Source organism: Papilio xuthus, unplaced genomic scaffold, assembly GCF_000836235.2.
Source record: "Papilio xuthus unplaced genomic scaffold, Pxut_1.1 DF825928.1, whole genome shotgun sequence".
In the NCBI taxonomy this organism is placed as follows: domain Eukaryota; kingdom Metazoa; phylum Arthropoda; class Insecta; order Lepidoptera; family Papilionidae; genus Papilio; species Papilio xuthus.
The window spans coordinates 6,318,964-6,334,693 of record NW_013532721.1 but is presented as its reverse complement, the minus strand read 5'-3'; the positions used below and the strand labels follow the sequence as shown (position 1 = coordinate 6,334,693).

The 15,730-nt window shown below is 34.3% G+C and overlaps 1 protein-coding gene across 4 annotated transcripts in view; it reads right to left on the bottom strand.

Moving 5' to 3' along the window:
• The window catches only part of grn (GATA binding protein grain), a 90,436-nt gene that overhangs the window by 13,846 nt on the left and 60,860 nt on the right, over positions 1–15,730 (bottom strand). For all 4 annotated transcript variants that reach the window (XM_013322697.1, XM_013322700.1, XM_013322698.1 and 1 more), the window contains exon 5: positions 7,292–7,426. In XM_013322697.1, coding sequence (XP_013178151.1) covers positions 7,292–7,426 — 135 coding nt within the window. The remainder of the gene's footprint in view (positions 1–7,291; positions 7,427–15,730) is intronic.

Below are 15,730 nucleotides of genomic sequence, written 5' to 3'. Positions count from 1 at the left end.
AGCTTCACGCAAACCAAAATAGAGTTAAATTTACAAAAGATCATTCTCTAGTTAAGTTAGTTTTGGGCTCAAGAAACTACAGAGTCGCAGTTTTTGATCTAGATATCAGAAAACTTTACTTTCGACAGAGATATCATTTTAGTAAATTTTACTATGAATTAACATATACAGTGACACCTGGGAAATTAAATTGTAATATAACTATTATTGTAATTAACAACTATAAGTTTCAAGTTGTTTGATGATGAACTTCTTGGAATTGCTAAGATTATTTTTGCACACTCGTAGATCACTGCAGATGGCGCTGATATCGTGGCGGCGTGCCAGATCACTGATTTACATCCCCGTTTCAACTCATCATTATTCAATTACTATATCTTGTCTATATATCTTACTTAAGATTTATGTGTATAATATTAAACATACATTTCATATTATTTTATATCACTAATTATTTTTGAATTATTTTTCTACATATTATTATTCATCATCATCAGCTCACTATACGTCCCCACCGAGGGGCTCGGATCCTACCCTAAATTAAGGGTGATTAGGCCATAAGTCAACCACGCTGGCCGAGTGCGGGTTGGTTGACTTCACACATATCTTTGAATTAATATTATTATTAATTTAATAAAATAATTATTAGAAATTAACGGTAGTATCTGAATTATTAAAATTAGTGTAAAGGTTATTTTGTTATAAATTTATTATAACTAGCACTGTTCAATAAATGGCCAGAGTTGTCATTGAAATGTCTTTATGTTGGTATAAAGTTTCTAAGTATTATTTCCGTTTCTACCTTTATTAAAATTCTAACAAAATCGTAAATTTTAAGTGTAATTGATTAGAACAGGTTTAATTCGAGACACGAATATTGGAAATATAGATATCGGTACTTACAAATAGCCATCGGCAATGACAAAAGCTCTCGACAATGGCCGTTGCGAAAATCTCGCTTAGTTTGCGCCGCGACCGACTTACTCGTAGCGGCGTAATTGTTTTGTAGAAGGACACTGTTATCGCCCCCGACGATCGCTCGCCTCACGTGCAGCTGCCATTTTGTTCTTTTTTTAAATTTCGAATGCAAAATGAAAATAGACTTTCTATAGCAGAGAGTATGTTAATTTTTCTATTCAAAATTCGGTGACAAAGGCACTCAATTTTAGAATAGAGAAAAACAAAAATAACATCTCACGTTGTTTTTCTTTCATTTATTGTAATAAGTCCATTAAAAATTAAATATTTTTAATATGATCTACATTTTTGAGTTGTAGAATAAAAATATATTCGAATATCCTAAAATGTCTTTTCATCCGCAAATGTTACGAAGATAGCAAGAGCGGAATTATGGTAACGATTTCTCATCATTACAGGTTGATATAAAAATCTACAAAGAAGTAAAACATTAATGTTCCCCAGAATACAATTTATAAGGTATCAAGCTTTCTCATAATTTATTACGAATACAATAAATCAGCCTGGAATCGTTCACAAAACAGAAGAGGCCCTCATGAATAAAAACAACCTATTTAGCGCTGCGCACACCATGTCTTCGGACCTACCGAAACGTTTTTATTCCCGCCGTTCACAGGAAATAAAACTTTAATACCTTTTATCAAGTGCCAAAATTGTTTACAGAATTTATGGGACGTATCACTGTTGGTCGATGTCGAGCAGTTCTACGCAAACGCATTTCCGGTCGAACGCTGCCGGGAAAAAGCCATTTAAAACAAAAAAGAAAAAAAATGGTAACGCGCCGCGCGGCGCGCTCGGACACTTCCGGTGGGCGCCATTTTTTCTGTATTGCCAACAGATAAAATCTTTCCGGCCTACTGCGCGGACGCCCAGTTTTATTTTATTTATAACGATTTCGACTAACTGAAACATTCGGAACTAACGTATTTTATTATTGTAAATAAACATTACGTAAACGAATTGCATAACATTTTAATTATAATTAAAAGCAAGCGTTCGGAGGCTTGTTTAAAAATTCGATCCGGAAATAATAATAACGGGCAATAATTAGTAAGGTAGGGGACATTTTACATTGGCACAAAATTCAACGGTCGAACTTATGTAAATTGTATCGTTGTTCAATGTTGAATATTCAAATTGATGTCATTATAACATTCGGCCAAACGTGCCGGCCGTTTGGCTAACAGCCAGTGCCAGTACACGGAGTGTAATGAGTAAATTAAACGTGCTTTTTAGATCCTTTGTATCGACAAAAAATTAAAAATTTACCGAAACTACTTTTTTAATTCGTAACCAACAGAAAATAATTGCAATTTACATCGGTAATTATTGCTAGATAAGCGAATGTTCACACTCGCCAAAAAAATAGAAAAGGGGTTCACAGTGATGGACTCCTTTTCGGTGCGAGTTATGTCACCTTGAATTTGTAAACTTTTTTTTTAGACTACAAGTTTTATATTTTTATCAATAACAAAACATTAAAATCTGATGCGAAAGAAAAACGGGAGAAAAAACAGTGACTGTCAGAATCCGTCGGATGTTGGCTGAACAAAACAGCACTTTAGATGAAATAAAAAAAAGGCTAGGAGAGCGTTCTCAATTCAAAAATTGAATTGATCGCTCCATTGTATTCCAAATGTATCATTTGAACTGTTATTATGGCCGCTCTCTTTCTAACACTCAATGCAGCCGGTAATCCAATACTTTTGTATGGAAGGCACTTAACATCGTCGACTAGTTTCGAAACGTTGTATAAAAACGACTAACTCATGTAGAGTTTTATTATACAACTCATAAGGTTTACTTTATCAAGAGCTAAAGTCAATAACGTAACTAGTTCATAAGTAGTATTTTGTATTAAGTAATTCCTATATTTTTGGTTCAGCTTCCGGTCAAGAGTATTTGATTGTTGACAGGTATTCAAATTATTAAAAAATGATTGCGTTACCTCTTTGCTTGAACTAATTCTCACGCCTACTGTATTTTAAATATGACTTTAAATTATTAAACGGTGAGTGAAATTTTTTCTTAATACTGTTACATAAATATAAACATAATTAAATAGGAATACGTAATAATAATTATGTATAATACATTTTTAAGGCCATCAAAAGTATATTTGTTGATTTAAATTTTGAAAAGAACATTTTGCCATCTGACCACTATGATTCAAGTTGCCTAGGAAAAAAATGTTTAGAATTTAAAATGGTCGCAAAAAGTTATAACCGACTCATCGATGAATGATAAATGATCGTACCGGAAAAAAATATAATCGAATACAAACCATAAAAACTTAATCGCGGTAACGCGAAGGAAGTACCAAATAAACGAGCGTGATAAATTAAATAAACAAATTTATAAAAAGCCACATCAAACCGGGCTTTTGTTGGGGAACTGCGGTCGCCAGGTACGGCCCTGGATTCGAACCCACGCACCTAAAGTAATCCTATTACCCGGCTATTGTAAATGGCCAAATAAATAATTTATTTTCGATAGTATTCAATAGCAATTGGGCTCGGCTCCGCTTGGGGCGATTATTAATTGTTGAAGAATTGCTTTATCATTCGAACGAAACCTTTCTATGGTCTAAGACAACTAACGCCATTTGTACACAACGCAAACTGAACTCGATTTTAAGTGTTTATAAAGTTAAAGCGACTCTACATATAACTTACATAATCTCTATGCATAGTCGGCGATTATTGTAAGATATTTATTATTTAAAAATACATAAATAAGTAATAAAATAGTATAAATTAATTTAAATGTTTTGTTATAAAATTACGTTTACAGTTTGTACCCAAAAGCTCGAATCATCCCACGGTATTGAATCATCGTTTTGTCTAAATAGAACAGCGTCTCTATGTTAACTAAATTCCGATATTTTAGTTCTGCATTAGCAGTGGATCAAAAAAGTGTTTTGAAAATAAAAATCAAGTCATCGCTATAAAACTTTAGCTTTACTAATAATTTGAATGTTAATTTCTGTTGTTCAAGGTTGTTACTGAATAAAGTGTCTGCTAAGAAATGGCTATGAAACATTATCCTAATCTGATATTATCTATAAAATCGTAGATGTAGTAAAAATAGCATCGTTAAAATTATTATTTTTTTTTGTTATCTGTCGTTTTATTAAATAGTTTATTATCGTGTTTATTGTGAGACAGGATTTTAAAATGACCGTGTGACTTAGATTCAGCATGATTAAATTCATATTTATCATATTTTTGGACTAGGTATTTATATAAATAGACTAAAAACTACACAGTTGAAATTTTAAAATAAAATTTATAGGAAAATTTTATCTCCTTTTAATAATTTAAAGCAATTAATAATATACATTTTAAATATCTTTAATATAAATTGATCATTTTAATATCACTTTATTCACATTTTAAAGGAAATTTTTAAGCATTTTAAAATAGATTAGATATAATTGATGAAGTAATGACCAATCATTAGCTTTTATGATTTGATTTTAATCATCTGACTAAAATGTACGCAAAATTAACTGAACAATAACAAATTATTTTTACACATAATCAAAATAAAACAGTTCCTAGTATCCTCAAGTAAACAAAGAATAAACAATAAATACTAGCAGTCGCCCGCGACTCCGTCCGCGCGGATTAAAAAAACCTAATTAGTAGATTACGTGTTCTTCCAGACTATGTTCTATATGTATGCCAAATTTCATTTGGATCCCTTTAGTCGTTCTGCAGATACCTTCAAACAAACATCTATCCATCCATCAAAACATTCACAATAATACATTATATAATAAAACATTTATAATATAAGGAAGGAGGAAGATCGCCTATGAGGTGGACCGACCAAATCAGAGCGGCTGTAGATGTCCCCCTACCAATGTACTAAAACGGCAGCGACTAGGGAGGAGTGGCGGCGCTTGGTAAAGCGGGTCACTGATACTTGATGTCCACGACCAGTCTGACAAGACTGTAACGACGAAGAAGAAGAAGAATATAAATAAACAACGTAAAATTTCAAAACGTACAATGTTTAATTTTCACAATGTTTTAAATTGTTTTATTAAATCCGTTCGCATACCACACGAGTCAAAAACGTTCCCATATCAATCAAAGACAAACAAACTATCACAAAGTACCAATAAAATATTTTTATTAAAAACAATAATACAAAACCTTTGGTTACAAGGACCAAAAGAACAAGATCCTTGTCGGCTCAAGTTGTATACTCTATGAAGGCAATTTAAGCGTGCATGGTCAAACAATAGTATACCTTTAAGAGGTATATTGTGAGTAAACACACTTGAGAGTTTTTTCTCTATACAACGACGCACACGCTTTGATACTTTTAAACTTTTTTTATTTATTTATTAACAAGCAAATCATGCTTTACTGATTTTTGTATAATACTTAAAAATGTATGCAATATATACGTAACATAATTTTTACTTTTATGACCGTATCATTAAAACATATTTTGATTATGCTATAAAATTAACAATAATCATAAATATTTAACTATCGCAATAACAAATGCAATTTAAAAATGTAATTCTATATTACTTTATAACCTAATATTTCTTTGAAAATTATTTTTAAATATTAAAATATCAAAATGTTTTCGTTCGCGTATAGTAAGGTTGACGTCGGTGTATCACAATGGGCTCGTGCGTAATACAATAGTATGAATTGCGTTTTTTGTGTGAAATCGATCACGATGTATCCGCTTCGAGTCTCGCCGAATTATATCAGTGTTTGTTTTCAAAAGTTAGAAATACTTGACATAAGCAAACTAAAGCTATATACCGAATAAGCGACATATTTTATGATTCACTCAAATGCAATTTTTATTACGTACATTTGTTTTTATTATTTTAAAAGTCTGCTACAATAATTTGCATGGAATATATTAATTAAATCTACGAATATGTTTACTTTATACGAATATATTTAAATTGGACAAAAAAATGACGAAACTACGACCAGAATTATTACGCGATTTGAACAAGTAACTTTTTATGCACAACTACTGTCTTGTTCTATGAGTTTTTAATATATCTTATTAACTTAAGAAATATTTTTCTTTTGTAATATCATTGTCAAGAATCCAAGTGTCCAATCTTTCTATCTCACTATTATTATAAATGCGAATGATTAGATGGATTGATGTTTGTTTGAAGGTATCTCCGGAACGGCTCTACAGATGTCGCTGTAATTTGGCATACATGTAGAACATAGTCTGGAAGAACACATAGACAATTAAGTTTTTTTTTAATTCCGCGCGGACGGATTCTCAGGTGACTGCCAGTAATGTTTTCATCAGTGCCTTCACCTTATCTTAAATCCGAGTGGCTGACGGCATTTGTGTAACTCAATACGATCAAATATATAAATATGTATAAGAGGCGGGAACGTACATGTTTGTTGAACGCTACCGCTGCATTCCCGTATTGTATGTCTGCCATTATACCGTCAACTCTTAAAGTAGCGGGCACACCCTCCGCACCATTGTAGCCGCTTCCGAATAATTAGACCAACAACATTGTTGCCTGAATATTTTGTACAGCAATAAAGTATACATTTCAAAGGAAAAAAAAATCAAACGATCGAAGGGTCTGTTAATATATTTGTCATTGTATGATCCCGTACTTTTGTTGTTTTGCGAATGTATCGCTTGCCGAGTTTGCACAAGGGTATATTATTACACATCGGGGTTGCGAGTGCCGTGAGAAATGCACTTAATTTTTAGAGCACTTTTAATTGTATGAAAACAATTTATTGTTTCAAATACTAAGTACTTGAATTTTATTTTTAAGATACTTTGAATAACGTTGGTTCATGAATGTATTAAGAATTCAACTACACTTTTGTTTATTATCAACGTTCGTATTGCTAAAATAATGTAAAGTAGTCGCTAAATGGCCACAAGCTGGCTGGGGACAATCGCCGGGTGTTATGACACATTAACCGGCGTCAGGGGGCGCGGCAGTCGCTTGTTATCTGTCACCAAGAATCTGCCGATTCATCACGAGGGAGTTGGTCTCTTGAGGGAATATGGGTTTATAAAAGAACGGAGTTTATAAATAAATATTTAACTCATATTTGATTCATTCAGAAAGAAGGTAAATCTTTAACAAAGAGCTTAGGTTTGGCTAAATTTAAATCTTCTTAAGTATTCATAAATTTATCCAACTAATCTTCTAATTATTCTTTAATTATATTATCTGACAAGGTGGCTACATCACCTTTATCTCGGATAGAGCCTCTATCCTGTCTCAATCCTGTTCGTTAGTAAATAGTCATTATATAGGGGTAGATTGACTCACATTATGTAGTTTGTAGTAGAGTCCGCAGGCGTTGCAGACTGGCTCGCCGTTCTGGTTGCGTCTCCACAGTGTCGTTGTGGTAGTCTTGCAGTTGGCGCACGAGGTGCCCGCTCGTCGCGCAGCGCTCTGCAGTGACTGTAAACAAAAGATGATTTAAGAAAAACAATTGAAAACATAAGCTCTACACAGCTTTAAGATATGTGTACTTAATTTTTACTTCGTATTCGTATATATATATATTGTTGAGGTTACAAACGTGCACATGACGTCTTTCAATACCAGAGGAAATACAAACATATGTGTTCTAAAGAAAAAGTACTCTATTTGAAGCAAGAAAGAATGTATTCCTAGTCTCAACATTTTTTCAAAATATTTTAGAGTAGGTACTGATCGCGGATAATTCAACAGTACCGTTGAGCGAGGTAAAGTTTGGCAAAAATACTGTGAGTGGTTCTATTATCTTAATTTTTATTAAATAAAAATTAGTTGCAAATGCAAATAGAAAAACATTAATAAATACAAATTATGAATGTTATAAATTTAATGTCCTTAATTGAATGTAGATGGCGCTACTGATAAGTTTTAGGCCATTTTCTGATAGACGCATATAAATAATTTTTAATTTATTATACATATATTTCGTGGTTTATAAGCAAATGTTAAGAAACATGAATATTAAAAATATTTCAATTCTGTAATTCAAAAAAGCCACTAGAATCTAGACGTCCTTAAAATCCAACCAGTCACGTCTGGCGATTTTTGTCATTAACAATTAGCAAAAGTTACAAATATCAGCAAGCACATGGTGTTCTTAGTTTGTTAAAACAATCACGTTACAACAAAACTGAATCGGCAAAACGATGCGACAGACAAAAAGCGAACATCGGGGCAACGGGGCGAAAAAGCGAAGTAGCTATCGTCGGCCCCTCTTACGCACCTGCCCATTACTACCCGTCAATCAAACAAAAAACATCCCAAGCATGCGGTGGCCGTTTTATACAGTCCACAAAAGTGCCTCACTCAATTAAAAATGCATTCGTCCTAACCCGACGCGGGGAAAAAAAGAAACAGAGCGCGCAATCCCGCTCATAATAAATCCATTAATTTGTCATGTCATTTATCGAGAGAATAGTATTGGAGTTTTGAACATTAGGCAAAGTGTTCGATACTGCTTGTGACCGATTCTCAGTAACTAGAAGGAACGCTGGTAGATATCGTCGTGACTGTACCGCCGTATTGTCAGCTATAATGTCGTAAGTGACTTGGCGGTCGCCGGCAATGTACTGTTGTGCACACAATTTGTATATTTAGGATTTCAAATAAGATATTTTGTATGATAACTAGCAAATACACGTCTTTGTTACCGAGTGTATTAAGCGTAGAATTCTATTAATTTATAAACACATATTTGTTCTTTCGCAAAGGTTCCTGGATGTTAACTTTAATAACCTTAACTTAAATTTATTCATCAGCTTTCCAGGTCAACTAATTAAACGCGTATAAAAATAATTTGACATTTTTGAATAGTAAAATAAAAATTCCTTTATGTGTCCTAAACATATTGTGCTGAACTGTACGCCTGCATATTGGAATACCTAAATATTAAATGGTTCGCGTCAAATTTTGCCCCGTCATGGCAGCTCCTTTGTGCCAGAAAGAGATTAGAGCTCGCCATATTAGCCAGGCACAGCCAATGGACAAACCTTTTTCTTCTCACTGTCACGGGACCGGCTTGGCTTAAACTTAATATAATGTTGCCAAAGAAAACTCTGTCGTATTGTTTATAAAAATATCCTACTCTGTATTGCATATCTACATATATTATTATATACAAAACAGAAAAGACAAAACAATACGAGGAATATGGTACAAATTAATCCAAGAGTAAACCAAACCGAGGTCCGAATTTTATGAGTCAATTACGCCAAACCAATTTATAATCTGTAGATAAGATTTTCTCATCAAGCTTTTACGGGCGCTGCATCACACGCGGGTCCCGAGGGAGACCAGCAGACTGGGCGAGGGGTCCGAGCTAAGCCGATTACAGAAGTCAACCGTCAGTGGGGGCGCTTTTATTTCCATGAAAAAACGACTGTTTACTCGTAATTTTATGACCGAATTACTTTCGCTCTTCAAACACTGAAATGGCTGGAAAAAGTCGTAAATTTTACGAGCGAAATTATTTTTTATTCGGGGCGCTCGTTACACGATGCCAAGGTTTTCGTGAAAGCTTTACTTTGGAAGATATCTCGAGATTTACTCAAATACCTATAAAATCAAATTCACAAAAAGGTACTTATTAAAAGAAACTGCGTATAGCTGAATTCAAGCCCAGTCAATGATAATACTGTGCGTCGTTGGTACGATCCTATTCCATTATTTGTCTTTATAATTTTTTCCGTGTAAACAATTATTTTCCTAGGACCGACAATGCTACTCCTCAAGTGTTACCGATTTTTTGGATCACGTTAAAAAAGCAAGAATGTGAAGCATGCGATCGCTTATCCCCGAACATCGGAAAGTTTTATTAATTGTGATACCCATTTCACTGTCAACGACATTCCGCGGCCAATACAAGCGCGGCTCCCATAGCGAATGTCAAACAGAGATCATGCCGGTGCAGATAAAAAGGCACAAATAAACAAACAACTAGACAAAATCCAGTACATATTGTTATCGTAGTACTTTAATTTGCAGTGTAGTATAAACTCAAAAGAGCAGGCGCTGTGACATCAAGAGCCGCCTTTTGTGTTTTGACAGGAACAAAAACGACCCCTTTGTTGTGAGATCGGACGGAGTTTAGCGATTATAATGGGACATAATACCGCTGCCCGTAGAAGTGGACAGCTTACGGCCTTTCTTCTGTAATTCGCTGCCAAAGTTCTCTAAATCCGTTAATAATGGATATACACGTTTGACAATACAACAAATAGGAGAACAATCAAATACGCAAATGTTAGGATTACTTAAAGGAACGAAACTTGGTATTGCTATGCACATAAAAGATATTTGCATTTTTACCTAAGACTCGTTTACAATACTTCAACTACTGTACGATGTTTATTAAAACATATAAATAATACTTGTACTTCTAATTATATTCTAAACATACAACATGTTTCGAGATTAAGTTCAATTGATTTTCCGTCTTCATTAAGCACGCACCCTGTTTGTAATGACAAGCTAACTTTAAGGGATTAATCTCACTTCAAGTGACACGAAGTCGACTAATTCAATGAGCCGGCCGCATTAAAAACATATTTCCATAAAGAGCGGACCCTCCCGGCAGCGGCCCTACTCCTACGATCCAATCAGCCTTATCTCTCCCGACCCTAACGCAAACACCTCCTAATCAAATCAAATCACAGCCTCCGTCTTCCCTAATCTATCCACCTATCTACACTCACCATAAAATTATATTACAAAAAGGGATGGTTACCTACAACCCCTCATATATTTGCAAACACAAGCAAATTTTAACCCATAGGAAGCTTCCCTTTATGCTGCATACCAGTATAACTTCGTAGTCGGAAAATACACCTATTCACCCTCGCACACGAGTGTAGTGCATTCACACACACAACTCCGCGTATCAGCATATCTACGCCATCTAGATCCCACTATGAGAACCCCCAAGAGGGAGGCAATCCATTTACCAGTGATCTCTATGCACGGAAATTTCCTTCTTGTCCTATGGCATTAGAGATGACAATCGACCGGCCGGAGTGCCGCTTTCAAAGGTTTACACGGCCCCTAGCAGTGAAAGCGCGGAATCGATGTAGCCTTTACCCCCGCCCCGCGCCAGTTTTTCCGGCGCTCTGTCTTTATCTGACCGGGGCGATTAGATAAGGAGAGATATAGCGTGAAAATAAAGATTTTCATCGTGTTCACTCACACCACTGCGGCTCGAACTGTATCTACGGCGATATAGCGGTTGTATAGTGTCTGTTGTAGGCATAGACGGTATATACAGGCCTTTTATAATAGACTGGGGGTCGACAAAACTTTGACGTTGCCAGAGGGGTGGCTCTCCAACTGAAGTTGCTTTTGTAATTTTATAAGACGCTATTTTAACACTGCATGTTAGCTATCAGATTATTATAGAAGCTTAAAAGCAAACTAAATAAGAAAACATTGACTTAAAATCAGACCAAACCAAAGAAAGCTTTGTTCATAGACAATAGAAGACAAAGAGATTATAGTAAAAATCTTGTAGGTACATACTGTTCTATTAAGACGTATCATTTTAAACATAACATATGCAATTAAAGTAATTCTTGCAACTCTTCGCATTCCCACACGAAGATGCAAAGCTGTCTTATATTCTGCCTTACTATTGGCTGCAGTCGAGGAAGCCATGTTGGGGAATTTACTAACGATGTATTTAAGGGCATATCACGAGAGACCGTGCGCTTACCTCTAATGCACTAAGCTTATTGCATTTCATGACAAATCATTGACTTATTATTTTAAAGTCAGGATTATAAAGCAATTGATTAAAAACATTGCGTTATTCTTAAAAATCTTTAGAGTACGTAAGCATAATTTTTCCTAGATTTACTGCTATTTACAACGTTTATCGCTTTAACAATTCGCTTACGGAGCACAACAACAATCGGTCTACACGATATTTTAATTATTTTATGTAAGAGAGAGCACGAAAATCTATCACTTTGTAAGTAATAGATCGGGTTTTGTTGTTGTATTTATCTGTTAATCCTAAGTTTTGTTACATTTAAAGCAAATGGATTAAAGTGCTTAAATAAATAAAATTTGACCGAGATCGATTATTAGATCGGTATACATAGTATTTACTTGTAAATAAAGAATCGAAAAACTTAACTAACATAAGTATAACTTGCTATATTATCTGTTATAATTTAAACGACATTAACATTTTATACTTTGTTACTTGAACCTTATATTCATTACAAAATCAAAAGGTGAATTCGTATTTTATCAAAACAGAACCGAAATGAATTGAACGGAACGTGACAAAACTAGTAAATGACATTCACGAGAGCTTGCGGCCACTCCTTACACTGAATCACGTTGTAAGCCAACATTTGACTACTAAAGGTATTAACAGGCGATGTGACCTTTGCGTCGTGCGGCCCTAGACCTTGTAAATAATGCTATCTCGATACTAACCACGTGTACTACCTTACAAGCATCGACGCCAATTTAATTGACTAATGTTGTTGCGTGAGTATATTTTAAATTGCAACTATACTAGGGCTTGCAATTTCCATTTAATTTGATATCTTGATTAAAAAGATACTTCATCAAAACTAGTGTAAAATGATACGATATTATTCAGTACAATAATGTAATTGAGTTATAAAAGGGAGTAACAGTAAGCATTTTACTACTAAAGAAATACATTTAATTTGAAAACTTTACGTATATTTTAGTTATGAATGTTTGTTTGCTTTAAGATGTTACAACTAACGTCGACGCCAATTTATTTCAATGTTATTTTATGCTTCTAACCTTTATAATGAATACACCTTTGGGATAGTATTTTTGCCATGAAGTATTTGAACAAGGCTATAAAATTATCGACAAATTTAAAACGACGCCAACTTAACTGACTAATATTGATTCATGTTTACATATTTCTAGTCGAACAAAGCTAGTCGAACAGGCTAGGGCCGAGGCTTTTGGGAGTACGCAACGTTTCTTCTGAATTTAAAAGTTTGGTAACTCACAGTTAATTTCTGAGACCAAAATATCTATTTAAAACATATCTACATCCCTCTCTTTGACAAAACAGAGATGACAATATGTTCTTAATTTAAGTCTCAGAAACCCACGGTTAAATGCCTGTTTTGTTTGTAACTTTGAATAACATCCAAACTTAACAATACGTTTGATTGTACGATGGCAGTCGATACTCGTTCCGATTGACACGTCAAATCGTCCGCCTTATCGACGATCGTCGTGATTCGTAATCGTAATCGTCACGCTGCCGCCACGCTAGCGTCACGCTGCACGGCAATAACACGCCAAATCTTATACAAATTATATAACCTCTTACGTCTTTAACCCGTCTGATGTAGATATTAATCTCTTTCAGATGTCACTAATCTTATCTAGTCACAATAATATCAAGGGTTGACCGAATTTAAATTATATAAAGTTATTTGGTAAGAAAACGTATGTAGGTGAAGTTAAATTCAAATATGGCCGATTTCATTCAAAAAATATCTACGTTGAAATTAAAAATGGCCTACTGCAGAAATCTATTACATGACTTTTTATTACATTATGACATTAGTTATGTTTTCTAGTATTTTTATTGTTTAAAAAGTACCATGTTTAATATAATATGTATGAGAATTCCCTGCAATTAGTTCTCTTGGACGTTGATGGATGGCGCCACCGTACAATATAAATAAAAGCTTGTCGCTTGTCGCGGTGACATTGTACGCGGAATTTCCACACGTTAAGTTTCGCAATTCAGCATCAAGGGCAAAACATTTTAAAATCAAAAATAAACTGTTTACGGAAAATTAAATTATTGAAATCCAAAATCACTAAAGAAATAATATAGTTGTGAGCATTGTAATAATTCTGATATGATTAACAAAAAAGTAAATAAATAGACAGGTCTTATATGAGGCTATCGGGGTATGGGTCGACGCAAGATGGATGGCAACCATGCGAGGTAGTGCATCATAGTCATTGCATTGGCAAAAAGTTGACGGCCGTTGCCAATTAAGGCTAACTAAAAATTAAATTGGCAGAGGGAAGAAAACAAAGTTCCAATTAGCGATTAAAAGTTAACAATTTAATTGCAAATTGCGTACCACTTCATAATCGAACGCCAACTGAAATGATACTGTACGAGTGCATGTGTTAAAAATGTTGAAACTTTAATTGCCCTAGTTTTTGCGCCTTCTAGAATGCCAGTAAAATTTCTGAAACAAACAACTTTTTCGTGTGCTTATACCGTATTATTTTTATGCAATAATAGTTTTTAAAAGGTGTTCAATGCAAAAAAACCAGCTGCTAACGCGAGACAATGAAGTAAACAACTTATAAATCAGTAGATTACAACATGTTTACGTTTTAAGGAAGCCTTAAATAACGGCAAATGTAGTAGAAAAAGTTATACGATACTATAATAATACACAACAAGTTAGAAAGAAAGTGAAATTTGGTATATAATACTTTAGGAATTGAAGTTTTAAAAGTGTACTACTTATTTTTGAAGTAATGTTTAGTTGTAATAGTAAAAAACAGACTGAAATAAATAATGCGAGAGTTCGGTGAAATTGCAAAGTGGCGAGTTACTTAAAATTATGTTCCGGAGGCGACTAAATGTTGGTAATTCTGCGTGGCTTCGCTTCTTATAACGTGTGAATTTGCATTGAATGGGGAAGGACAGCGCGGGCGTTTTCAAATTGGATACAAGGCGATCTCGTGAATAACACAGGGCGATCGTTGTTGGGGGGCCAGCGACTCTGTTCCCATTGTCATTACCTCACCGAATTGTGTTTATTCACACTTTTTGACCACTGTCAAAGTTTGTGCAAAAGTATCCAAATTTTATTTTATCTGACATGTCACTGTTTTCATTAAAATTCTGTATGATCTGTAGAACATAAGTCAGGGTTGGTGGAACCTGCCATGGTTTAAGATGGGGCTCATCTAAATAAAAATTATGCTTTAAGTGTTTATAACTAACCGTGGAACAGATTAAGGACGCTTTTTGGCTTTATATTATTTTGTGCAAAAAGACGTTAAAGATTTTTCTTTGTTTTCCGATTCGTGGAGGCACAGTTCTCATGCCTTAACGGACTTCAAGTATCACTTATTACATTCCAAAATGTTATAAATATATATTAAAATATTAACGGTCGCTTATAAAGAATTTAATAAACTCTTAGTGAATTGTGAATCTTAACTGACAATATGACGGTTGTCAGTTACTTTGTAAAATCGAGTATTTTTAAAAAAGCAAATATACACACGCATAATTCATAATTTTATGAAGAAACACTAAATATTGCGGTAAACTTGACACCGTTGTACTGTTTATTAACACAGTTATTTGACAGTTTGATTGGGCGATGCAATTAATCAAATAAAACAGGTGCATGTGCCGCTGTCGAGTGTAAAGCCACGGTTTCACTCAAAGCTGCGAAGAGGGAAGTCGTAAATACGTATACGCAGCTGTCCTTACGCGCTGTTTAAAAATTAGTTGCGAAGTTAATTTTTTAACAGGCCTATGCCCAATAATTATAAATTTTAGTGCCCCTTAGGTGTTGTATAATTTAATTACATGATATGGAATCATTATATATAAAGAACCACGTAACATCTTATCCAAATCTGTCGTAAAATCTTACTAATATCATAAATGCGAACGTTAGGATGGATGCATGTTTGTTAGAAGGTATCACCGGTTGCATGGATCTAGTTGAAATTTGA